This window comes from Pteropus alecto, unplaced genomic scaffold (assembly GCF_000325575.1).
Source record: "Pteropus alecto unplaced genomic scaffold, ASM32557v1 scaffold42, whole genome shotgun sequence".
NCBI lineage: Eukaryota > Metazoa > Chordata > Mammalia > Chiroptera > Pteropodidae > Pteropus > Pteropus alecto.
In genome coordinates this window covers 12,003,914-12,029,395 of record NW_006434825.1, presented here as the reverse complement: position 1 = coordinate 12,029,395, position 25,482 = coordinate 12,003,914, and the positions used below count along the sequence as shown (strand labels likewise).

Below are 25,482 nucleotides of genomic sequence, written 5' to 3'. Positions count from 1 at the left end.
ATAGAGGCACATTCATACAGTGAAACTACATACAGTGAAAAGATCTTCAGTTACATGGATCATTCTTAAAACATTAATCTTGATCTCTAAAAAAACATTTTCAGAAGAATACATGCAATATTACATAAAGTCCAAAAACAGGGGAAAATATATAAAATAAAATATAAAGAAAAACAAGGATTGATTCAAGAGAGGGATCCATTTGGGAAGGGGCATCAAGAGGCTTTCAAAGGTAAATGTCTTATTTCTTAAACTGGGTAGTAAGTAGGAGTATTTGCTATATTATTCTTATAAGAATGGCATTTCATTTCACATTTTTTAAATGCTTAGAAAGATATGAGAGAGGAAATAACTGGTACAAAAATATTTTAAATATGCTCAAGAAGGGCTAAAACACCCTGACATAGGATTTTTCTACTTTTCTAAAATTAAGATGTAATTTATATAATTACATAAAACACATAAAATTCACCCTTTTAAATCATACAATTCAGGGGTTTTTAGTATACTCACTGATCTCTACAACCACCACCACTAATTCCAGAAACCCCACACCCATTAGCAGTCGCTCCCCATCGACACCTCCCTTTAACCTCTCACAACCCCTAACCTACTTTCTGTCTCTTATAAATTGCTGATTCTGGACATTCTGTGCTGGATTCTTTGACTTAGCACAATGTTTTCAAGGTTCATCCATGTTGTAGCAGGCATCACTACTTTATGCTTTTTTATGGCTGAAGAATAGCTCATCATTGTACGGATACATTACATTTGGTTAATCCATTTATCAGCTGATTTGCTCTTGGATTGCTTCCCTTTTTTTGGCTATTATGAATAATGCTGCTCTAAGCATTGTGTCCAAGTTTCTGTGTGACATATGTTTGGGGGATTCTTCTACTCTGAGACATCCTTAATGAAAACTTAACATTTACATGAAAATGTAATAAATGTTTGGTTTAAAATAAAATCTGCATAAATGATGCCTATAGCTTTAGGAAAACTATTTTGTGAATAATGTCAGTGAAATATCTGAATAATTTATTTCACCCTTTTGTCCCTTAGTTTGAGGTCAATCAATTCAAATCTTATATTATTTACCTTGTCCTTTTTCAAGAAAAATGATTTTTGATTCTGGAAGAAAATTAGATCCAGTCACAACCATTTCATGACCTCCATTTACAGAACAACTGTTGATACTGTACTTCTCAATATGAGGAAGTTCTTGAGCAGACCTCTGGGCTGTTTTGTTTTCAAAGAGTTGAGAAGAAACAAAATATTAGTTTATAATTTTTCATATATAAATGACAAATTCAAGCTATCAAATGAAAATAAAGAGAAGCAAACTCTGAGCTTTTACAATTCAAAACAATGGTAACAATATCTACTAAAATGTTATTTAAAAAACAATACAGATTTATTAGATTTATGTGAGTTCTAAATTATCTTCTTAGACTATAAGTATAACAAAACCAACTGATAAAGAGAAATTAATTAATGCCTGCAACTTCATATTGACTCCAACACATTCGCCTCATCCAATTTTTCTTTTTACCTTGTCTTTAATTCATTTCTTGCCTATAATTGTCTGTTAAAATTGATAAATCTAATATAATTATAAAAAGGAAATTAAATCCAAATATGTGTAATTATGTTGCATACAATTAAAAGAAGAGAAGTTTCTAAAAGATGAAGACAAGAAGCCTTTTCATCAAGAAAATATCTAGATCATCATTGAGACATCAGGATTCCATTCTGGACAATTTTCTAAATAAGTAAATAACTGAAGCATACACGAAGCATACATTTCAATAGCAAATTCTTTTAAATGGATGCAAATGTTTCTATAATGTACTGTATTCTCCATTCCCAGAGCAGTTGAACAAATTTTCTTAATGCTTGAAAATCACTTTTTAAATTAACAACTTTATTATAAACAATGACTTTAGTGCCACCTTTCTCTGACATTGACTGAATTCAACTTGCTCTATTTTCTGTCTTTTCTTTCTTTCTTTCTTTCTTTTTAACTGCTTGAGCTTCAAGCTATAGATTATATTTCTTTTGATTGCTTAGGTCCTCTAAGGGTTTCTTTTTGCCAAATGCCTACATAATTAGGTTTCTTTCTATATTAAAAGAAAAAAGTGTGGATTAAATACTCTTCTTCACATTTGGAAAACAGGTCTACTTTCAGTCCTATTGCTTGGGTGGAAAATTGGCTTTGAGGGTCAACTGTGTTTTGTTTGGCTAGAATAATATTTTGAAGAAATTTAAACTCGAATATCTTGAAGAAGCACACTCTCCCAGTTCACTACAGCTCTTGTCTCTCCCAGTTATTTTAATACGAAGCCACAAAAGGTATGTGAATTGGGATCCCTGCTCTATTTGAAGAAACAGTTAAAATAGATTTCTTCATAGGGGATAGCCTGTGATTCAGAATCAACTATCACTTGGGAAGTACTGAGCACCAACCCAGATCTCAGAAAATACTTATACTCTTACTTAAGTTACAAATGGCTCACAGAGAAGGAGCATGAAAAACAAGCATTGACTGGGCTCAGAAGTAGACTAATTCAAATTTTAGATATTTATGATAGAAATTAGCCATCAAAGGTACATTCAAAAGGTACTCTAAATGGCTAACGTGTTCGATAAATGGCATAGTCATAACAAAAAAATTATTTATGAGTTAAAAACAGTATTTTTGAAGAATATTTAACAATATGAGAAAATGCCCATTATAAGTGAAAATACCAAAATGAGATGTAAAACTGTATAAGGTAAGCCCAACTAAAAAATATGTAAATATGTATAGACCAAAAAAAAAAAAAGCAAAGAAAATCCAGAAAATGGTTAATAGTGACTATCTTGGGGAAGTTTTATTATGAAAGATTTTAATACAACTCTTTTACCATTCTGCATGTTCTATATTCTCAACAATAATCACATATTTATTTAATAAACTAAAAGAAAAAATAGAAAATATTTCAGAGAAACTTTATCTCAAAAAACTCAAACTACTCTACTAACTTAAATTATTTAAATTATTTTGCTAAAAATAGAGACATATATATCCTTATACAGGAACAAAATACTGTGGCAAGATAATAAAGACATTGGCAATGATAACTGCTTTTAAGAAGGAGAACTAGTCCACAGCCGTGCCACCCTGAATATGCCTGATCTTGTCTGATCTTGGAGGCGAAGCAGAGTCAGGCCTGGTTAGTACCTGACTGGGAGACCACCTAGGTGCTGTAGGTGTTTAAAAAAAAAAAAAAAAACTAGGTGAGTTGGAAATTTGCTTTTCTCTCTAAGATTCTTTTTGAATTTTGTACCATATAACTGTATTAGCAATTAAAAATTAATATAAAAATTATTTCTACAGTGAATTCTACTACCATGAATTTACTTAGTGATTGAGAAATTATAAAGTTTACTCCAATTCCGCGAACAGCAAAAGGAGGCACAGAAAGACAGCTAAGCAGGTGTTATTTCAAATTAAAAATGCATATGATTAACAGAAATAAAAAGGTATGATATAACCAAAATAAAATGATACAACCAAAAGAGTACTAAGAAAACCTGTGCTCTAGGCACAAGTGTCTCTTACAAGCAAGTAACCATGGATGAGTACTTGAGATACTTGTGCCACAGTTTCCTCCTATACAAAATTAAGACATGGAATTAAAACACTTCTAAGTCTATACGCTAAAGGTCTAAACAGCAGTCTCAATATTTCAGTCCTATCAGCTAACCTGCTAGAGGTCCACAGTTCTCCGGGGTTTGAAATATCAGGTTCTAGGGCTTTTTTCATTTCTTCCCTTTGTAAATCAGGGGGAAAAGCACTTACTTTCCCAATCTGATGTTGTAATTAAATTTAGGGTTAAAAAACAAACAAACCTTAAAACCCAAAACAAAATCCTGTAAATCTTTATATAGCTGAGGTGTCAGGTTTCAGAGACAGGTATCTTCCAACATGAAGGCTGACATTTTAATGAAATAAAGATGACCAAGTGACAGAATCAGAATCATAGCTTCATGATTTGATTCTAAGATGTCATCAAGTCTACCTTCCTCATTTACAGTTAAGAAGATTGTGGTGGTCAAGAGAATTTTTGTCCACAGTCACATAGTTACTTAGGGTCAAAATATAATGAGAAACCATTTTCTAACTTTAAGATCAGTACTCTTCCCACCTAACCAAGTGGCTTATTTCCATGTAAGAAAATTACACCAGCTATCCGGACTCCATGCATCAGTTCACACTTTTGATCCAAATACTACAATATAAGCAAAACAGAAAATGACCTATTATACAAAATTTTAAAACACTGTCACAAGCTCACTTACAGCACTCAACAGGTATTGAAGCTGTCTGCAGAGAAAGGACTTTTCCACTGGGCTGTGGAATGTGTACACGAAACACAAGTCGTACTCTAGTATTCTTTCTGCCAATATCAGTTTCTCCTTTTCGAAGTTCTATATCTGAATTGCGAAGTTTCAAAATACCTGCACAGTCAATACTAGAGAGAAAAATATAAAAATGTTATTTGTTTACTGATAATTAGTGGTTCTAAATAACTCAGCTAAATAGCTATTGTTAATTTGGCAGGGAAGAACTATCACTACCTAAAATCAGGTCAAAAAAGAAAGATATCTATGATTGTTATTTTCTGCTATTTCAATTTTAGGATTAAAAATGTTTTTGTATCTCAAAACTATAATAGTAAGTATGGTAAATTGTCTGCAAAGATGGCTGTCAATCATCCCTTCTCATTCCTGTACTTGCATGCCACTTCTCCCATTAAGAGGTAGAGTTCCTATGTCCGCTCTCTTTGAGAGCTGGCCTTATAAGAATATGGCCAAGAGATCCTGTGTAAGTTATGAGCCTAGCACTTAAGAAGCTTCATAACTTCCTCTTAGAGCCCTGAGCCACAATGAAGTCCAACTACATTGCTGAAGAGAAAGGCTGAGACAATCCCTGACTACTCCAGCCGCCCCAGCCATCTTGGATGTTTCAAACCCAGCTGAGCTCCCAGCTGAATTCAGGTGCATGAGTGATCCTAGCTAATGCCACATAAATAGACTGGCTGAGTTCAGCCAGCGCAAAGAATCATGGAAAAAAAAAATGTTATTACTTAAAACCACTAAATTTGGTGGCTAGATAAGTGAAACAGAAAGTAAAAAGATTGTTCAACTCTCTATATGTCATAGGCCAGAAGAGATTCATTTGTAGGACTAGAAATAGGTCATTAAAGCATATTTAGATTTTTATAGTGATATGCTTATTAATAAAAACAATCCATCGGGCTAAGAGTCTTACATTTCTAACTATATTACATATTTCTAAACTTTCTAAACTACAAGCTTCTATAGTTTCTAAACTGTATTATATATTTCTAAAGCACATAAGATCAAAGTTTTGGCACGTAAGGTCTAATATTTAACTATCTTCAAATTTTATTACTAAGTATGATTGCTTAACATATAATCATGGTAGAAAACAAGAGTATCTACAACATATCCTCATTATTCACATGCTGGAAGAATAAAGCTAATGAATAACTAATAATCAAACATTCTAGTTAAAGTTTACTCTCTCTTATGGCATTCCCTGTTATCCATCCTTTTACTTTATCTACCAATAGTTCCAATTCTAATGTTCACTGCCCAAAGGCTGCAGAAGTTGCTTTGAAGGACAATATATATTATAGAACTAGATTATCAAGATAAGAACCAGTAATGCACAAGAAAGAATCCTAAAAGAATATTTTCATCTTCAGAAAGACACAAAAGAAATTTCTACAAAAGGAAATATTTTTTAAAATAAAATATTTAATTAATATCAAACAACTGCACTTTAACTCAAAGCAGTATTGATCGAATTCTATCAATAAGGTAGTGATTATTCATATTAACACACCGACATGAGTTTTCAGGCTGGGAAACACCATAGACCATACATTTTATTGAGTTTTTGAGGGAAAGTATTTTAGCAGAGAGCTAAGTTCCTAATAGAAGATTTGGAATAAGAAAATCAGAAATGACAGTCTTAAAACTCTGGCTACAAAATGTAAAACAAGAAAAAGACCACACCTATATAGAAATGAAAATTACTATTAAATCTTTTTACAATTAAAACTATATTTTAGGTTAAAATGTAATACTGCAACTAAAACTGTATTTTAGGTTAAAATGTAATACTGCGACATCCATATTCATCTAGTTTTAAAATCAGAAAAGAGTTATGAGTAGGGTAAGGCAGTGAATACTGGCATCCTATATTTAAAGTATCTTGTAATGGATGTGGTTCCATAGTGTAGTGGTTAGCACGTCTGCTTTACATGCAGAAGGTCCTGGGTTCGTGCCCCAGTGGAGCCACAGTCCATGGTCTACAGCCATGTCACTCTGAACAAGCCCAATCCTGGCTGATCTTGGTAGCTAAGCAGGGTTGGGTCTGGTTAGTACTTGGATGGGAGACCACCTAGGAAGACCAGGTGCTGTAGGCATAAATAATAAAATAAAAAAATAAAGTATCTTATAAAGTGGCTCTGTGGTTTATGGGTTAGTATACTGGTTTTAAATAAAGGGTCTTACATATCCAAAATAGATTAGGATCAAAATGATCAAGTCTGTGAAATAGTTGGCAAAACAAAGGAAGTATTTACTAATTTTCCTCACCTTATTGCTTTCAGGAAACAGTAAAGCAATTTGATATATACCTACAACTCACTTATGCACAAATTTTTTGAACAATTTATCTAGTCTTATCTAGTATTCATATATTTTGCCTACCACTATCTGAAACTACATTATACTCAATCACTGTAGCTTATCCTAGTAATTAGTTCCTGGGTAAAACAAACTCATTCAGCATTAGCTGCTCTGTTATCTAATATACATAAAAGAGGTTTCCTAGGTTTGGGTAACTTCCTAGGTGCTTCTTACTCAACTCTTTCTTGGACACACACAATACTGCCATAAGCCTTGGTTCCTATAGAATTCCTATTTCCCAATATTAATAGTCCAGAGTGGATAAAATGGCCAGAGAAGTTTCAGGTTTGTTTCTGGCAGGGTGGGGTGAGAGGGCTAGCTGTTAGTTACTAGTAACAATTATATTTCTGCAGGTTTGTCCTTTCTGGTGTGATCTACACAGGCAGTATATGCCAGGTTTGGTTGAGGAAGGGACATGAATCATATCCTCTTGAATCATGACTATCACTTTTTTTATGTGCTAGTAGATAGGGAGAGGGGGAGGCAGATATGTTCAAACCCTACTATTCTGATTTTTTCACACTATTCAGTATGTGAGGCTTTCCTAATTTCTTGAGAATCTGTGTGAGAAACTTATGTTTTCTTCAATTTATTAATTTATACATTATTTTTACAAAAGATGAGGCATTTTACAACATAAATACAAGTAAGGTCAATTTTAAATAGAAGGAAGAGGAAATAAAGATATCCTAATTTTAGGGTTATACAAATTACTATAATTACTATAATTAAATTAATCATGAATTTCCTGGAAGCCAAGGCAAAAAATAAATGATAAAAAGTTTTTATAGGTTTCTGCTTGTCTGGTAAAGCAAAATCTACCATGTCATCAGGAAATACCAACTTTTTTATTTAACTTGAAACACCTAGGAGCGTGCATGTGTGTATGTGTGTGTGTACGTGTGTAATAATAACCAACCTAAGAAACTTTTTTCAGATTATGAAGAGGTATTCTCATGGCTATTTCTTATTCTGTCTTTCAAGCAATGTTAAGAAGCATAATACGCTTATGATTTTCTATTTGATTCAAGTCTAGTGCTTCAAATATCCAGAAGAATAAATGGAAACATGGCTCACAAGGTGTCTCCTAGAGATCAATTTTATGAGTTCTTAGAAATAGATGGTTCAAATCTGAGTTTTAAATTCCCTCTGCAGCTAACTGTATACTCATATGCTTTTGACGCTAGATGAGAAAGTAAAATCCTAGAGTAAAAAGGAAGAGGCTGACTTGCGCTCTCATTCAGAGGTTGGACACCTCATCTTACTTAAAAATGGGTCAAATAGGATGCTGAGAAGCACAGCAAACATTTTCCTTAAGAGTTTTGCTCAACTGCCTGAACAAGCATTGGCTGAGACTCCAAAGTCTAAATCATAGAACACAGAAATTTTAAGAGTAGAGATTACTAACTAACTGTCTGCCTTTGCTATGAAAAATTCTGTCATAGTCCTTGTGTAATGACTTACTGGATTGGGTTCTTGAGTATTGTCCATTTCAACAAAGCAAACAAAAATAACATTTTATTTAAATTTACATTAACTTGTCTTTTCTGGTAATTACTAGATAACAGGGTAAGTTATTTTTTATGCAATTCTTATAATAGAATCATATCATAAATTGCTATGTCCTCAGGAGGTATATTCAGTTTACCTAAAATGTTACTTAAATGTAAATTTAGAAGAAGAGAGCTAGAGATTGATATCTGGCTATTCTTTCACTAGCCTGGGATAGATGTTACTGCCATTTTAAGAAAGGTCTATATTGTAGTTTGAAGCAACTTCTGCAACAAATTTCACTGTAAATTTCACATACCTGGTTGTGGCAGATTAATAGTTGCTTATTATTATTCTTTCTTCCCTTTTTTCTTTAGTAACAGGCCCCTACACTGTTAGAGGTGGCAATGTATTCAGGAAAAAAAAATGACTCAGGTCTTCCTTACATACAAGGATGATCAATGAGATGTGTTGGATAGGTTTCTGGGACAAGCTCTTTAAAAAGGCCTAACCCAGATGGAAGTTTTCTTTTAAGCTTCCTTCATCCCACTGCTTGTTTCTTATTCTTTTTGGGATTATGGCTGTGATAGCTAAAGCTCCAGCAGCCATTTTAAATCACGAGGCAATTCTGATAATGGAAACCACATATAAAAATTGCAGGGAAGAAAAAACAGAAGCATCTTGGGACCCCAATGACTTATGGAGCCACTGTACCAGCCCTAAAATGCCTATTGGTATATTTCTATTATAGAATACAAAACTAAACCTCTGTTTAAGTCACTGCATTTCAGATTTCTGTACAGGCAACTATATATAATCCTAACTAATGCACTTAAACAAAACTCTATTGCATTCTCATTCAGAAGTTGGCCACCTCATTTTATTTGGAAATAGGTCAAATGGGACACCTGGAGGTAGAATCAAAGTTTTTCTTAAAGAGACATAACAATCATAATTGTACTGAGATTGTTTATTTATTGTCTACCCTATTAGACTGTGAACTACTTGAAAAAAGTCCATATATTTTTATCTCCATTACCTAGCATACTGCTTGGCTGGTACTACATAATTTATTAACTTTTGTTGAATTGAATTTTCTTTCTGGAAATATGCTACCAACCTTAGCAAATGTACTATGATTATTTACATAATGTTATTCAGTTAATTTAGAACAACAAATATTTTATTTTTGTACTATAAAAAGAAATGTACGTTTTTTCCAAAAGCTGTTTTAGAAAAAAAAAGAACTTTCCATTTGGGGGTATGTTTCAAGATACCTGGCTGACATATTATTTTCAGGGAGAAGTGGAATTTCCAGAACCTTTGTGCTGGCAATTATTATCTCTTGGCTTGCAGTAGCAACTGTTTTCCCAGTGATTCGATGCACCTGGTAAAATGCATGAGGTCGTAAATATCGATCATCTGCTGTTCCAATAAACATCTGTAGATTTATCGGCTTTTCACTATAGCCCAGGAGCTAATTAGGAAGAACAAACATAGAAAATCACAATTCATTATCAACAAATTTTATAATAACCTTACAATGGTAAGTCTTTATATTTGTATCATATATAGTTATGTAAAATGTTATTTCAAAAAAGGTAACAATTTAACAAAGCAGTTAAGTGAACAGTCTTCCAAATTTCAGAAGTAGTTTAAAAAGTATAAAATGCTGGGATATATTACAAAGGGATAAAGGGATAAGGTGATATCTCACTATGGTTTGTGGGGTTTTTGATAAATAGATGAATAAAAATTTTGCAAAGTCTTCTTAGAGTGCTGTGGAGACACAAAAGAAATGCTGATTCTGATTGAAGATACAAATAAATGAAAGTATGTACCATGCTCATGGGCAGGAAGAATCGACATCATTAAAATGGCCATATTACCCAAAGCAATGTATAGATTCAATGCAATTCCTATCAAAATACCAATGGCATTTTTCAGAGAAGTAGAACAAATAATCCAAAAATTTAAATGGAACCATAGAAGATCACAAATAGCCACAGCAATCTTGAGAAAGAACAAGTAGGAGGTATCACAAAACCTGATATCAAACTATACTACAAGGATATAGTAATCAAAACAGCATGGTACTGGAAATAAAAACAGATAAATAGGTGAATGGAGCAGAACAGAAAGTCCAGAAAAAAATCCACACCTATATGGTCATTTAATCTATGACAAAGGAAGCAAGAATATACGATGTGGTTAAGACAGTCTCTTCGACAAATGGTGCTGGGAAAACTGGACAGATACATGCAAAATAATGAAACTGGACCAGCTTATTATACCACACATAAGAACAAACTTAAAATGGATTAAAGACTTGAATGTAAGACCCGAAACCATAAAACTTCTAGAAGAAAACAAAGGCAGTAAACTCTCTGATATTGCTATTGGTAATTTCTTTTCTGATATATCTCCTCGGGCAAAGGAAACAAAAAATAAACAAATGGGACTATAACAAACTAAATGTTTTTGCACAGCAAAGGAAACCATCAATAAAACTAAAAGAAAACTTACTGAATGGGAGAAGATTGTCTATGATACATCTGATAAGGAGTTAATATCCAAACTTATGAAGAACTCATACAAAACTCCCCAAATAATCCAATTAAAAAATGGGCAGAAGACCTGAATAGGTATTTCTTCAAAGAGGAAATACAGATTGCTAGTAGACATATGAAAAGATGGTCAAGATCACTATTCATCAGAGAAATTCAAATTAAAACCATAATGAGATATCACCTTGCACCTGTCAGAATGGCTATCTTCAATAAATGAAAAAATAGAAAGTGTTGGCAAGGATGTGGAGAAAAGGAATTCCTTGTACAATGTTGGTGGGATTGCAAAATGGTACAGCTACTACGGAAAACAGTTTGAAGGGTTCTCAAAAAATTAAAAATAGAACTACCCTTTGACCCAACAATTGCACTTCTGGGTATTTATCCAAAGAAAACCAAAACACTAATTTGTAAAGATCTATGCACCCCTATGTTCACAGCAGCACTATTCACAATAGCCAAGATATGGAAGCAACTGATAACTTGATAAAGAAGTTATGGCTCATTTTTACAACAGAACATTAATCGGCCATAAAAAAAAGAAATCCTATCATTTGCAATGACATGGGTGGACCTAGAGGTTATTATGCTAAGTGAAATAAGTCAGACAGAGAAAGATAAATATCACATGATTATACTTATATGCAGAATCTAAGGAACAAAATGAACAAACTAAATAAAAACAGATTCACAGATACAGAGAACAATCTGGTGAAAAAGGTGAAGAGCTCAAGTACAAATTAGTAGTTACAAAATAGTCTCAGAGATGCTGAGTAAAGCATAGGGAATACAGTCAATAGTACTGTATTGTCTATGTGTAGAGCCAGATGGGTGATAAGAGTAATTGGGGGGAATCACTTCATAAACTATATAAATGTCTAACCAATGTACTATATACCTGAAACTAATATAAAAAATATATATATTTTTAAATAGAAATGTTGATTCTGTACTCCAGGCAACACTGACCATCCAGACCAGACCAAAAGACTTGGGTGTGTGGAAAGGTCCTAGTGGTCCCCAACCTTTTGGAACCATGGACCCGTGCTTCTATGAGATCTAGTGCCTGATGATCTGAGGTGCTTAGGCGGTGATGCTAGTGCTGGGGAGCGGCTACAAATACAGATGAAGCTTTGCTTGCTCATCTGCCACTCACTTCTTGTTATGTGGCCTGGTTCCTAACAAACCATGGACCGGTACCAGTCCATAGCCCTGGGGTTGGGGATCTCTGCTCTAACAGGCTGTTAAAATCATAGACACTTTTAGTAGAAAAAGTTTTTAAAAGCCTATTCTATATATTACCAATTTAGAATTTCAACTGACTTAGCAAGGTGGGCTACTTGACTTTCTTTGCTCAGGTTAAGATGACCACAAAGGATTGATAATGGGAATGATAAGGAGATACTAGAAGTAAAAATAGCGACCACAAAAAAGAAGGCAATTAAAAAAATACAGCCTGAAGAAGTATACAAATAGAACTTAGGGAGACTCCCATGTTCAAAGTGATGGTTAAGTAGCACCCATATGACCCATCATCACATAGCTAACCATATACTGGAACAAATATAAAGAATGACTTGAAGCATGGAAAGCAACCAAAGTAAGTAGACACTGGAAGCAAAGTGACATGTGTAAGAAGAGAATAATAAAAGGTGTGTTTCCTGTTTTCAAGGCTTTTAATGAGGGAAAGCCATAGTCCATGCCTTACATAGTGTCTGAAAGGCCCATAGAAAATCTACAGCTTGAAGGGCTTAAAGAACTGAGGACAGAGTATGGGAAAACCACAGCTTCTAGAAAGTGAAGAGAAATCCCAGAAAGACGACAGCAAGAAAATGGGAACAAGCAACCTAACCAAGGCTAAAATAATTGAAATGAGACTCTGAGCTGTGACCAACCACAAAAAAACAGATTTTGCAGATTGAGTCCAACCAAGTTAAGTACCTGCTTAAACAGACAAAAAAAATTCAACATTCTTTGGGAGTAGACATGGGTGTTTGTATATTTGTTTTGATGTTGCTGAATTGTAGGAGCTCTTTATATATTCTTAATATTAATCCCTTGCTGATATATGATTTACAAATATTTTCTCTTGTTCTATAAATGATCTTTTCACTTTCTTGGTAGTGTCATCCTTTGATGCACAAAAGTTTCTAATTTTGATGGAGTCCAATTTATTTTTTCTTTTGCTGTCTGTGCTTTTGGTGTCACACTTAAACCAATGCCAAATCCAATGCCAAGATTTTCCTCAATGTTTTCTTTTAAGAGTTTTATAGTTTTATGTCTTGTATTTGTCTTTGATCCATTTTGAGTTAATTTTTGATATGATGTAAGAGAAAGGTTCAACATTATTTTGCATATGGATATCCAATTTCCCTAGTGCCATTTGTTGAAAAGACTGTCCTTTCCCCCACTGACCCTGCTGAAAATGAATTAATTATATGTATGAGGGCTTACTTCTGGGCTTTCTATTCTATTCCATTGGTCCGTCTTAATGTCAGTAGTATCATACTGTTTTAAATACTGTAGCTTTGTAATAAATTGCACATCAGGATGAGTCAATCCTCCAACTTTATTCTTCTTTTTCAGGATTGTTTTGGCTATTTCAGGCCCCTTGCAATTTCATATAAATTTGAAGATATGTTTTTACATTTTGCAAAAAAGGATGTCAGAATTTTAGTAGGCATTACATTGAATCTGTACATTGCTTTGGAGATTACTGATATTTTAATGTTAAGTCTTTGTCTCCATGAACATGGGGTGTCTTTCTATTTATTTTTATTTCTTTCGGGAATATTTTATAGTTTTCGGCATACAAGTCTTACATCTCCTTGGTTAAATTTATTTAAGTAGTTAATTATTTTGCATACTATTGAAAATGCAGCTGTTTTCTTTTTTTTTAACTAATTAATTATTATTATTTATGCCTACAGCACCTGGTCTTCCTAGGTGGTCTCCCATCCAAATACTAACCAGGCCCGACCCTGCTTAGCTTCCAAGATCAGACGGGATCGGGCTTGTTCAGGGTGGCATGGCCACAGACTATTGACCGTAGCTCCACTGGGGCGCGAACCCAGGACCTTCTGTACGTAGAGCAGATGTGCTAACCGCTACACTATGGAACCACGTCCTGCAGCTGCTTTCTTAATTTCCTCTTCGGGTTGTTCATCAATGGTATATAGAAACACAACTGATAAAGTGTTCTAATCTTCAAAACACTGAAACTTTGCCGCATATACGAGGCATTTTGTATTTAAAACAAACAAACCAACAAACAAAAAAAACCCTCTAAAGACCAAAGTAGAAAATATTTACCTCCAGAAAGAGGCATGTTATTTCTTTTGGCAGGTCAGTCTTAAGCTATTGCTGGTCTTTATTGCAGCTTTACTCTGATTGTTCTGCTATGAGATGATGGCTTCCCTGTACTTTGTGGAGGTCTTAGAAGCTTTGGAGAGACCTCTCTCAGCAATCTTCACTTTGCCCCTACTTTTGGCCCCAAGTGTGTCTGGGAGAAAGATTTGCTCTGTGGATGCTTTAATCCATTAAACCAGCAAGGGAACAACATGATAAAGTTGGCTGAATAAAGTCCATTTTTCAGTAAGCATAGTGGAGGAGGTATCCGGTTCTTCAAGGCAATACTAGTAGAGTTTCTGGCATCCAGCCCTGATCACTGTCAGTACACGTTGTGGTCATGAGTGAGTGTCAGTGATGTTTTCACTACAGCAGTACTGGGTTAGGTGGCTGGACACTGTTCCAGGCCATGTAGCTTCCATGAGATTTTATGAGCTACCTAATAACCTTTAAAATCTCTTCTCGTCTGTTTCTGTACTATGGTTTATAAAGTATCCTGACAGGTAATGTCATCAAATATAGAATGCCTAGTAGTGTCTGGCATGTGGTTAGTGATAAACAAATGTTTTAGCTATTAATCTGCATTCCTGATTCTAAGTATGGAATCTAGTCAGAGTTTCAAATATGTAGGAGTTCTTTTTACCATGTGGTCCTTCAGGTGAATGCTTTACTCCCGCCTCTGCTGGCACATGCCTGACTTTACAGTAGCATTTGTAACTAGGCAACATCATAATTTATTGATTACCCTCCACTACTCAGGAAAGGACAAGAAGACTTTTGCCTATTATCAGATAATATAATTTACCCAGGATGGTTTTCAGTCCTATCACATTTATAGAGAAACAATTAAAGTCTGCACCATTGCAGTAGCCTTATAACTGCTCACCCTCTTTTCACTCTTGCTCCCCCCAGAACTTATTCTCTATCTAAGAGCCAGAACAAACATAACATTAACTGGAAAGTTTCAACCCCTGTCCCAGACTCTAATGGCTTCCTTCCACACTCAGAACTAAATTCAAATACCCTACGATGAATTACAAGGTTTATGTGACCTAGGCCCTGGCTAACTTGTTGCTTTACCTCCTCCTACTCTATCCCTTTCACACTCTTGCTCTGGCCCATCATGGCCTTATTGCATAAACCACTTAAACTCTTTCCTAACCTCAGGGCCTTCAAATTTAATATTTTATTCCTCCAGAATTTTCTTCCTTCTGATCTTCATACTACCTCACTCCTTCGGCTCTATACTCAAAGGTTGGCTTTTCAGAGAAGGCCACCTTATCTAAAATACCACATTTCTGTCCCCTTATCCTGTTCCACGATTTTTTTTTATAGTATTTCTCACTAACAAAAATGTTATTATACATTTATTATCTTTCTTCTTCAGTACCATGTAAGTTCTAAAAGGGCAAAAACTCTGTCTTGGTCACCACTCTACCTTTTCCCCTGAAGATCAGGTCTGGAAATATCCACATTGAATGTCACTGTTTCAACTAGTATTATATAGGTGACACTAAACTAAAGAACAAAAGGGCATGTATTACACTTTAAGAAGTTAATGAAGACCCTGAAAGGCAGAAACTTATTATTAATAATATAGGATGTAGGAAAGCACGTAAGAAAAGGCACATAACAAAAATTAAGACTCTAAGAAGGAGAGAAAAAGTAGAATCATGGAAACCAGTAAGAGGCTGAAGCACTAAAATTACGTGTACTGAAAGTTTAAACTAGGGTGGAAGTGAGAACATAAATAGAAAATAGAAATAGAGAGGGATGAATGCAATAAATCTTTCCTAAAGAAATCTTTGTAATTGACTACATATAGAATAATAAAGATCAGAAAACAAAGAAGTTAGAAGTTCTGAGCTTCAATACCCAAGAGAATGGTGGTATCACTATCAAACAAACAAACTGAAGAAGTCACTGCTTTAGAACAGGTTTGGAGGGAGATATGGCAATGTGTTCAATGTCAGTCATACTGTATTCAAGATAACAGTGAGACATCTGGGTGGAAATGTGAGACTATATAATGTACATTCTTTTAGCTAGCCATAGCATTACTGCTCAATAAACGCAATGCTTTGCTATCTAATTTAATAAAATACACAGTCTACTGTGCCTTGAAAGGATATTTGAAATCCACTTTCTTCTCCTTGTTTTGACATGAGTATGCACTGTGTAAGTTCCAGAACAATAACACTCATGGCACTTGAAAAACTACTGAATTTTAACTGCGTCACTGTCATTTGTAGAACCCAGAGCAGCAGTGTGAAGTGATGAGAGTGCCACAAACATTCTCTAACTACTCTGCCACCATTGCACATAACCAGCCAAGTCAATATCCAAATAAATGAGTATGGCAACATGATGAGTGAGGTTCACTACAAGCATTTAATGAAAAGGGGCCAGAGATTCAAATTCCTATCAATGCATAGGATAATCATAGTTCTTCAAAGTGCAGAACAAGTCTGTGTTGCACAGAACTTCAGAATGCCACACCTTATATTCATGTATATAGAAAAGTTTATGAACTTGGAACCCAATTCTTTAGTATATATAAATACCTCCAAAGTTGCAGTTTTACCACATGAATTTTTCATAAATGCAACTACCATGTAAACTGAGGAAAACTTTAGCAAGAGTCCAACATTAAAAAAATCATGTCACTGCCCAGAAATGCCACTCGCTCATGGAATTTAGGTTGCTGATCTACACACTTGCCCTTGTACCTGTAACACTCACAGTGATAACCAAATTTGTCATTATGAAACACAACAATCTTTGTGTAGTTTTCTAAATTTATTTTCTCTAACTATTACAGCATTATATTGATACCCTCAAATTTATATGTATATGTTGATTATCTTTGCATTTCTGTTTCGGTTTAATAAGGGAGTATTGTAAAATGTCATTTTTTAAAAAAAGAGCGGGGTTGGTTTAATAGGGTTGAAACAAGTCGAAAAGATCTGCAAGTCAAGAGGCACACAGGTATTTTCTCTTGGTCCACTTTGCCTAAAAGCAAAATCTCTAGTCTCCTATACAGGGAGCATAAACCTATTGCAAGCATTCTGGGAGTTAAGAAAGGGGGTCAGAGGTTTCCCTATTCTGATTATTCCCCTAATCAGACTCTCATTATGCCTTCCCTTCTATCTCCACCCTGATTTTTGTACAGATCTTCAAGCCCTGCCTTCAGTTATTCTAGAACCTAGAACCTCTATTTCATTCCCTCTAACGAGTAAATCACCAATATTCTCCCAGGGTAAGACAACAGTAATCACTTGGCTATACCACATGAGAGAGAAAAATCTAGGAAGTCTAATTGCTTCTTCTGTAGACTTTCAGCCAATCCTCCTGTTTTGAACCCCACCTCACATCCTACTCTCAGAGATACCAGTGTCTCAAATTCCTGAGCCTTTCAAGGATTTAGTGTAAAATAACTTGTGTTCCTTATTGGTTCTTTCTCTTCACCCAATAAGCTTGGGTGCAGCTGTCTAATGTCTACTGAAGATAAACACATGTGTTCAATTTACTATATTTAACTAGAAGTTGCAGTTTTCTATAAATATTTATGTAGTCAAGAACTCTATCAATATTTTCAGTTGTGATTTCTTTTTACATATTTTGGTATAAGTTAATAAATTTTAAAGCTTTAATCAAATGGAAAATATTTCATAAAGAAATAAAGTGCCAACATGCTTACAATAAAAAATAAAGTCTACATAAATCAATAATCAAGAAGAAATAGCAATAGTGTGGGTATATGTGTACATATGCACATCAATTAAGTTCAGCCATTTTCTCTTTTGGTTTTTGCATGGAGGCAGTGGGGTAAGTAATAAAGTAAAATGATATTCTTCCACATTTGTACAGAGGTGAAAAAGTGAAGGTAGGGCGTGGTAAACAATTTAACTAAATTAGTTCATTTAATCCTAAAATTACTGTGGAGTACATGTCATTATTTTCCAGTTTACAGATGAATTATCTAATCTAAGAAAGATTAGAGAACTACTCCAAATTCATGGCTAATAAGTGATTAGTCACTCCTTTCTGCTGTAACTGTTGCTCTTTCAGGTATAATACTAAATAGAACAGATTATTCTATGAAACCAACCATTCACCTAGTGAGAAAGAAATACCAATAACTTTACCACTCGCCTCTAAGTACTGTGAAGGGGACAGTGTCCATCTTGTCATCTGCAGAGCCTAGTATAGTACCTAGCACATTACAGGCATTCAATCATCGTTGAATGAATGAATTCTGGAATAAGAGCATACAATTTGATGGAGCAAAATAACTTGAAATTAGTCAATATCATTATTTAAATAAGAATTATAGCCACTGAAGTAGCTGTTCAAATAAAGTAGTTAAATCTAAAATAGAAAACACAAATAAATAATTTTATTGCTATCTATTAAGTTACCCACAATATCACTTAACATACAAGTAAGTACTATATATCAAAGTATTTTAGTCATATTAGATGACTCACATTAATACCAGCTTGGCAAAGACATAAGCCACCTGTCCTTTATACTTTGGTAGTAAAATGAACCAGTAATGGGGGAAGGTAATCACACATATAAGATTTCAAAGGGAATATACTTCATAACACATATTTTGGCCAACATCTGCTCTAAGTGTAGATACTAAATAAGAAAAATAGTGCTTCTTATTTGTATTTGGGGATTTTTAAAGGAATTTCAAATAAATTAATTAGATTATCATTCCATCCCATTTTCAGAGGAGAATTATGTTATAGGCAATAAACTACTGCTACTGTTAACACTACTTTCTAAAAAGCATTCATCTAGTATCGTACTTCTCTTCAGGCCACCTTCTGCTTTGTAGAAGAAAGTAAGCCAAGTTGTTTGTTATGTTTCTGTATCGTTTCCATAGCAAAGGTCTGTGCCTGCTTAATTTAACTAAAGCTGGAAGGTTAAAAAGCCTGAAGGTCACTATAGGACAGACTAGAGCAGTTTCAATAAGAACAATTCTATTATCAGTCTGTTAAATTACTTGGGAGGAGGAAATCTGAATATATTAGAAACATGATAATGCACTTTTAGTAGACATACTAAAAATACAAAGTTAAATTTCCATAATATAAATGCTTCAAACTGAAAATGTGCATATAACGCATATAAAAAATCATCAGCCGGAAATGGATCTTAGTGTATGATGAAAACAAACTCTAAAGATGAAAAAATATTACAATCCCCATTTAAAAAATTTCATTAACTTTTGGGATAAGACATATTTATGCCTTAATAAAAAAAATCAATACATAATAAGTATGTGCGTAGTTTTACACAATTTGATCACATGTGTAGACTCAAGTAACCACTATAATGGTCAAGATACAGAATTATTCCGTCACCACAAAGGAACTCTCCTGTGCTACCCCTTTATTCACAATCTTAGACCCGTCCCCATTCCCTGGCAACCACTAATCTACTCTCCATCTCTACAGTTTTGCCATTTTAAGAATGTTATATATATATAAATGGAATTATACAGTATGTAACCATTTGAGATTGACTTTTTTTCCACTCAGCATAATTCCATGGAGAACCACCCAACCTTTGTGTATCAACAGCTTGTTCCTTTTTATTGCTGAGTGATAGTGCATTAATTGTACAGATATAACAGAGTTGGTTTAACTATTCATCTATTTGGGTTATTTGTAATTTTTACTTATGAAAAATGTAGCCACTATGAGTATTACTATAAAGGTTATTGTGTGACCATAAATTTTTATTTTTTTGAGATAATGGCCCAAGAGTGAGATTGCTGGGTCTTGTGGTAAGTCCAAGATTAGATTTTTAAGAACATGACAAACTATTTTCCAAAGTGGCTATACCATTTTACATCCCCAATGGCAGTTTATGAGGGATCCAGTTTCTTGGCATACTCACCAGTACTTAGTTTTATCACTAATTTTTTATTTTAATTGTACTAGTTGGTATGTAGTATTATCTCTCTGTGATTTTAATTTGTATTTTTCTAATGGCTAATAATGTGGGAAATCTTTCCACATGCTTATTGGCCATTTTATCTCACTGGCAAAACATCTGTTATTGTCTATAGCCAATTTCCTAACTTAATTGCTTTTTTAATGTTGAGTTTTGAGTTATTTATATGTTCTATATGCAAGGTTTTTGTGAGATATGTGGTTTGCAAATGTTTTCTCCCTGACTATAGCTTGTTTTTTCCATCCTCTTTAACAGGATCTTTCGAAGTTCCATTTATCAATTTTTTCTTCTGGGTACCGTGCTTTTGGTATCATGTCCTAGAACTCTTAGCTTTAGGGTCCTCAAGATTTTCTTCTGTTTTCTTCTAAAAGTTTTATGGTTTTACAATTCACATTTAAATTCACAATCCATCTTGAATTAATTTTTTTAATTAAGTTTATTGGTGTAACATTGGTTAATACCATCTTGAATTAATTTTTGTATAAGATGTGAGGTTTATTTTTTGCTTCCAGATGTCCAGTTGCTCCAGCACCCTTTGTTAAAAAGATAATGTAAGAGCTCTTAAAGAATATATCTTGGCCCTTAAATGGCATACTTTTTATGTAAATACAGTTGTCATTATCTATGTTAAATTAAAAACTGGCATAATTTCAAAAAATTTTTAAAAACAATAAAATGTTCAGATAACTCTTAAAATGCCAATACTTTTTAGACAAATTAAATCTAAATCTATTGCTGTGTATTTCTTGTATGTAATTCATTAATATGCTATATTCTCTTGGTCATACAGGCTTCTAAAACAGCAATGTCCAACAGAAATTCCAGCAATGATGAAAATATTCTACATCTGCATTTTAAAAAAATCCATGATCCATGTTGTATCAATTCGCATGTGAAATCTGAGGTTAAGGTTTAGTTTTTTGCCTATAGATGTCCAATTGCTCCAACATTATTTGCTGCTAAGACAATGGTGCCATAAACCGTGTGGCTACCAAGCCTTGAAGTATCATTAATACAGCTGAAGAACTGAATTTTTCATTATAATTTTAATTTATATGTCGCTTAGTGGATATTGGATTGGACAGTGCAGCTCTAAACTCTTCCCTCTAAGCAATATTTTTCCTTCCTTAGTATCCATCCATCTTTTCCCTGGCTAATGTTTATTAATTAGCTCGGAACTTTCCTCATAAGCAGTGCTTGATTCAATCTGCCTGAGTTTCAGATCCCTATTTGGGCTCATAGAGATCTAAATTTCCTCCATTAAACTTTTATTATACTTTATTATCTCATTTGCAAGTCTCACTAAACTATAAATTTCACGGGAGTAGAAAACATGTCTGATTTTTTTTTTTCCACTGAATACCCAGCTACAGTAACAGACTGCCCTGAATGTGTTAAATGTCTGGGGGAACCATATTAATGAATAATATTATTTACTTTGAATAAAAGAAAAAGTTAATTTATTAGTTGGCCAGCATGTAGGTGGTATTTTTCAACAGCTTCACAGTTTGAGTTCTTTCATAATTTCAAAAACTGTACTTAAGAAACCTGTTAGCTCTCAATGTAGAAGTATATTGAGAACATCTTAAAGTAAAAGGCAAAACAAATGCAACAGGAAATGTATATCGATATATAATACAGAAAATTTTTCTTACACAAAGGAAGAATCAATTCAAAGGGAGCATCATAGGTACTGAGAAAGACTGATAAAGAACCATCAACATCCAAACATACTCTGGTTAAATCAATTTCAGGTATACTGATATTTCTTCAAGCAACAAATTAGAAAAAAATAAGTCACTCACAAGGAGAATATAAAACACTGATGGTATCAAAACTGTTAGTCTCCTCTTAAACGGGGAATCCGTTTTTAATTAAAGAAATACTGTGCATACAAATCACTTGGACTCGCAAAAGAATTCTGCTCATTTAAGAATTTGTAAATAATAATCTTTTCTGGTAAGAAAAGTTAAAGACACAGGAAACGAAGCAAATATTCTTTCTTCTTAATTAAATTGAAATAAGCTCTCATTTAGAGCAAAATATGACTCTCATAACAAATGGCAGAACTCCTATGTTGAGTTTTCCTGACCTTTTTTTTTTCTTTTTTTTTGACATTTCTTTTTTCTATTAATTCTATTGAGATATAATTCAATAAATAGCACTGCACAAGTTTAAAGTATAAGGTATAGAGCATAATGATTTGAATTACATATATTGCAAATTAATTCCCATAATAAAGTTAGGTAACATCCATCGACTCATATGGTTACAGAGAGAGAGAGAGAAATAGAGAGAAATAGAGAGAGAGTTAGTTATTTTCTTTGTGATGAGAACTTTTAGGATCTACTGTTAGCAACTTTCAAATATACCATATAGCAGTGTAAACTAGTCATCATGTAGTACAACACATGCTCAGTACTTACCTTATGGTAGTTTGTATGTTTTGACCACCTTTATCCAACTCACCCATCCAACCCATCCCCCATCCCATTTCTGATCTCTTTTTCTATAATTTACATTTTTGCTATAAATCATTAAAAAACCCACCTAAAATGTATAAAGCTTTGTTTGTCAGGAACTATGAAATAGATAATAATGATAAATCATAAAGCATGGCTGGTATAGAAAATGACAGTTCATAAATTCTATTTGTTAAAATTCACTTCAGATATAATTAATTTCTCCACTACAATACACAATGCCAATAAGACAGGTTCTGAGAGGAAAAAAAATAGGTGACTCAAGATTATTATATATAACCATTCTGTTTGAACATATAAAGGCAACAAACATTCTCAAACATGAAAGACTCCAAGGAATATAGAATCCAAAGCCCTCCTTAAACAAATAAACAAAAACACTTAATGAAATAAATAAAAAAGAATTAGTATTAATCATTGACTCCAACTAGATATGGGACTAAGGCTAAACAATGGGGAGAGAGTGCAAAGAGGGATGGCTGTAGATCTGAAAGAAAAAATAATATTCGAAATTCAGAAGGTAGAGCGGGGAAGAAGTTTAAGTGAGACAATTACTTCATTTTTCAAAGCAAAAAGTCATTTCATACCATCTAAATCTAAAACAATGATTCAATCTCTTAATAATTTATGTGACCTTTTGATCTTTTAAGATCTCTAAGAGTAAAGAACAATATCTAAGATTCAGTAGTTCTTAGTTTTACTTGTTTCATTTTTGAAATGTTTCATTCAAGTAAAATTAAAGTTAATATTCAACTATGATTTGAAACTTTAAATATATTTCACACATTCAAATGTTACATAACTTTTACAATTTCATTTTAGTTTTTTCTTCTAATAAATTCAAATAAATATTTTAATTACAAAAATGTTCAGTATAATCATATCTTTAAAAATTCATTCATTTTCCTAGCCATCTATACAGTCTTCCACTAAATAGACACACAAAGAATTATTTAGAATGTTAATCAAATGTTAACAACTGTTTGTTTCCAAGTGGTTTATATTTGGGGTAATTTATTGCTTTATTCTTTCTACTTTTCTGTATTAACTGGATTTTAAACAAGCATGTATTATATTTATAAACGTAATACAACCAGTTTTTAAAAAATCAGAAAACAACTGTTTGACCACTATAATCTTTCCCCAGAGTTTCTCCAGCTGGACAGTCCAGGAAGAATATCTTTTAGCCTAGCAAAAAAAATTTCAAAGTGGAAGTGCTGTCACATCAACAAGGACACAAAACCTCAATAGAGGCTTTCTAGTTTTATATGTTCTCTCCGTGGATTCAATAGTATCTAACCGAACAAACTCCATCATTAATAGATATATGGTATCTGCAAAACACATCCCCAAAATCTCATACCTTCACAACAGGGTGCCCCCCAGTAGATGCTTTTACTGCTCCTCGGCTACCCTCAGTTTCATAATGGGCTCGATGATGAGTTTTAGGTTGCACTTCTATTTTCAGTTCACATTGTCCAAAATGAGTTGGTAAAGGCCAGTCTAGTGGAGGTAATGAAGATGTGCTATAAACAAAACACACAAAAGTGCATTTCACCATGCTATTATTACCAAGCAATGATTCGAATCACTTCTTTGCCAGAATCAAGACTTCTTCCTGTGATCTTGGAAACACAGTATTCCAAAATAAAACTTCTTAATAAGCTATAACATTGTATGTGGTAGGTGCTTAAAGAAATAATTCTTTAACTTGGAAGAATAAATCGATTTTATCGACTTTTCGGTGTCGTGTTTTTTAAGAAAGGACAAATTCTAACATCTGTAAAACTGTAACTATTTCTTAACTATGTGTACATAATTAAAGAAACAATTAAAACAATTGATTTCTTAAAGCAAAGATGCACATCTCTGTATATGTACATCAGTATTTCTCTAAGGATCCAAATGCCCCTGTGTCTCAGTATATACAGCTCCCTCCCTAGCATGAGGCTATAGAAGTCCATCCATTGTACATACTGCTCCCTCCCCTCTCTTCCTCCATGTTGTTCTTTTCCCTGTCTCTCTGAAATGCTTATAGTTGGCAATATATTGCAATCTGAGGTAAAAAATTTAATTTCAGTACATATTTGCTTTAAAAATTATAAGGCCTATTACTGCAGCATATCTAAATGTCATTTCTAGATACAAATTTCAAGTGATCGTTAAGATAATTTAAACAGCTTAAAGGGCTACAGGTTCATTTAGATATATTAACATTGAAAATATGGAATTAGAAAATAAACAACTTATATGTCTATAGGTCAGATATTAATAGAACAAAATCTAGAATGATTTGTATTAAAAAGTAGCATCTTCTTAGTGACTGGTGAAATGGGACTTTTAAGGTCTCTTCTACCTTTTGAAATGCTATCATTCCCACTGTAAATTTCTAAATTACCTCAGTGATTCCTTGAATGTCCTCAGCCTAGCTTTACTAGCTACTGTGAAGCTTAATAGTATTAATTTCTATTTGTCTAAAACAACTCAACTTCATTAACTCAAGTAGTCTCTGCACTTGTTCTGCAGACTTAATCAAATCCCTAAAAAGATTAAGATAATTTTCAGAAGCAGAGTGACGGGCTCAAAGGTATCTTCAATACCATAGTTCCACATTATATTTTTCTAAAGATTTATATCCATAAATAAACATTCACACCAATTAAATAGCATTTTAAAAAAGTAAACAGACCCAACTCCATGTGGGGACTTAATACATGATAAAATTTCTTATCAATTACAGACTAGATTGATTCTATAAATGGTACTGTTGTGACTGATAAGCAATTTGGAAAATGAAGTCATTACACTATTCTTCACTTCAATCCTTAGCTGGACTCAAGATAAATATATAT

At 33.5% G+C, this 25,482-nt stretch overlaps 1 protein-coding gene, 2 non-coding genes and 1 pseudogene across 3 annotated transcripts in view; 2 read left to right on the top strand and 2 right to left on the bottom strand.

The window, feature by feature from the left end:
- The window catches only part of NFATC3 (nuclear factor of activated T cells 3), a 95,526-nt gene that overhangs the window by 34,339 nt on the left and 35,705 nt on the right, over positions 1-25,482 (bottom strand). The window contains 4 exon segments of the mRNA XM_025045299.1: positions 1,099-1,239; positions 4,345-4,517; positions 9,537-9,736; positions 23,994-24,156. Coding sequence (XP_024901067.1) covers positions 1,099-1,239; positions 4,345-4,517; positions 9,537-9,736; positions 23,994-24,156 — 677 coding nt within the window.
- On the top strand, positions 6,303-6,375 carry TRNAV-UAC. The gene has a single exon. It is a non-coding gene; the product is annotated as a tRNA-Val (tRNA).
- Positions 6,385-6,503, top strand: LOC112478304 (annotated as a pseudogene).
- On the bottom strand, positions 13,748-13,866 carry LOC112478208. The gene has a single exon (XR_003045742.1). It is a non-coding gene; the product is annotated as a 5S ribosomal RNA (ribosomal RNA).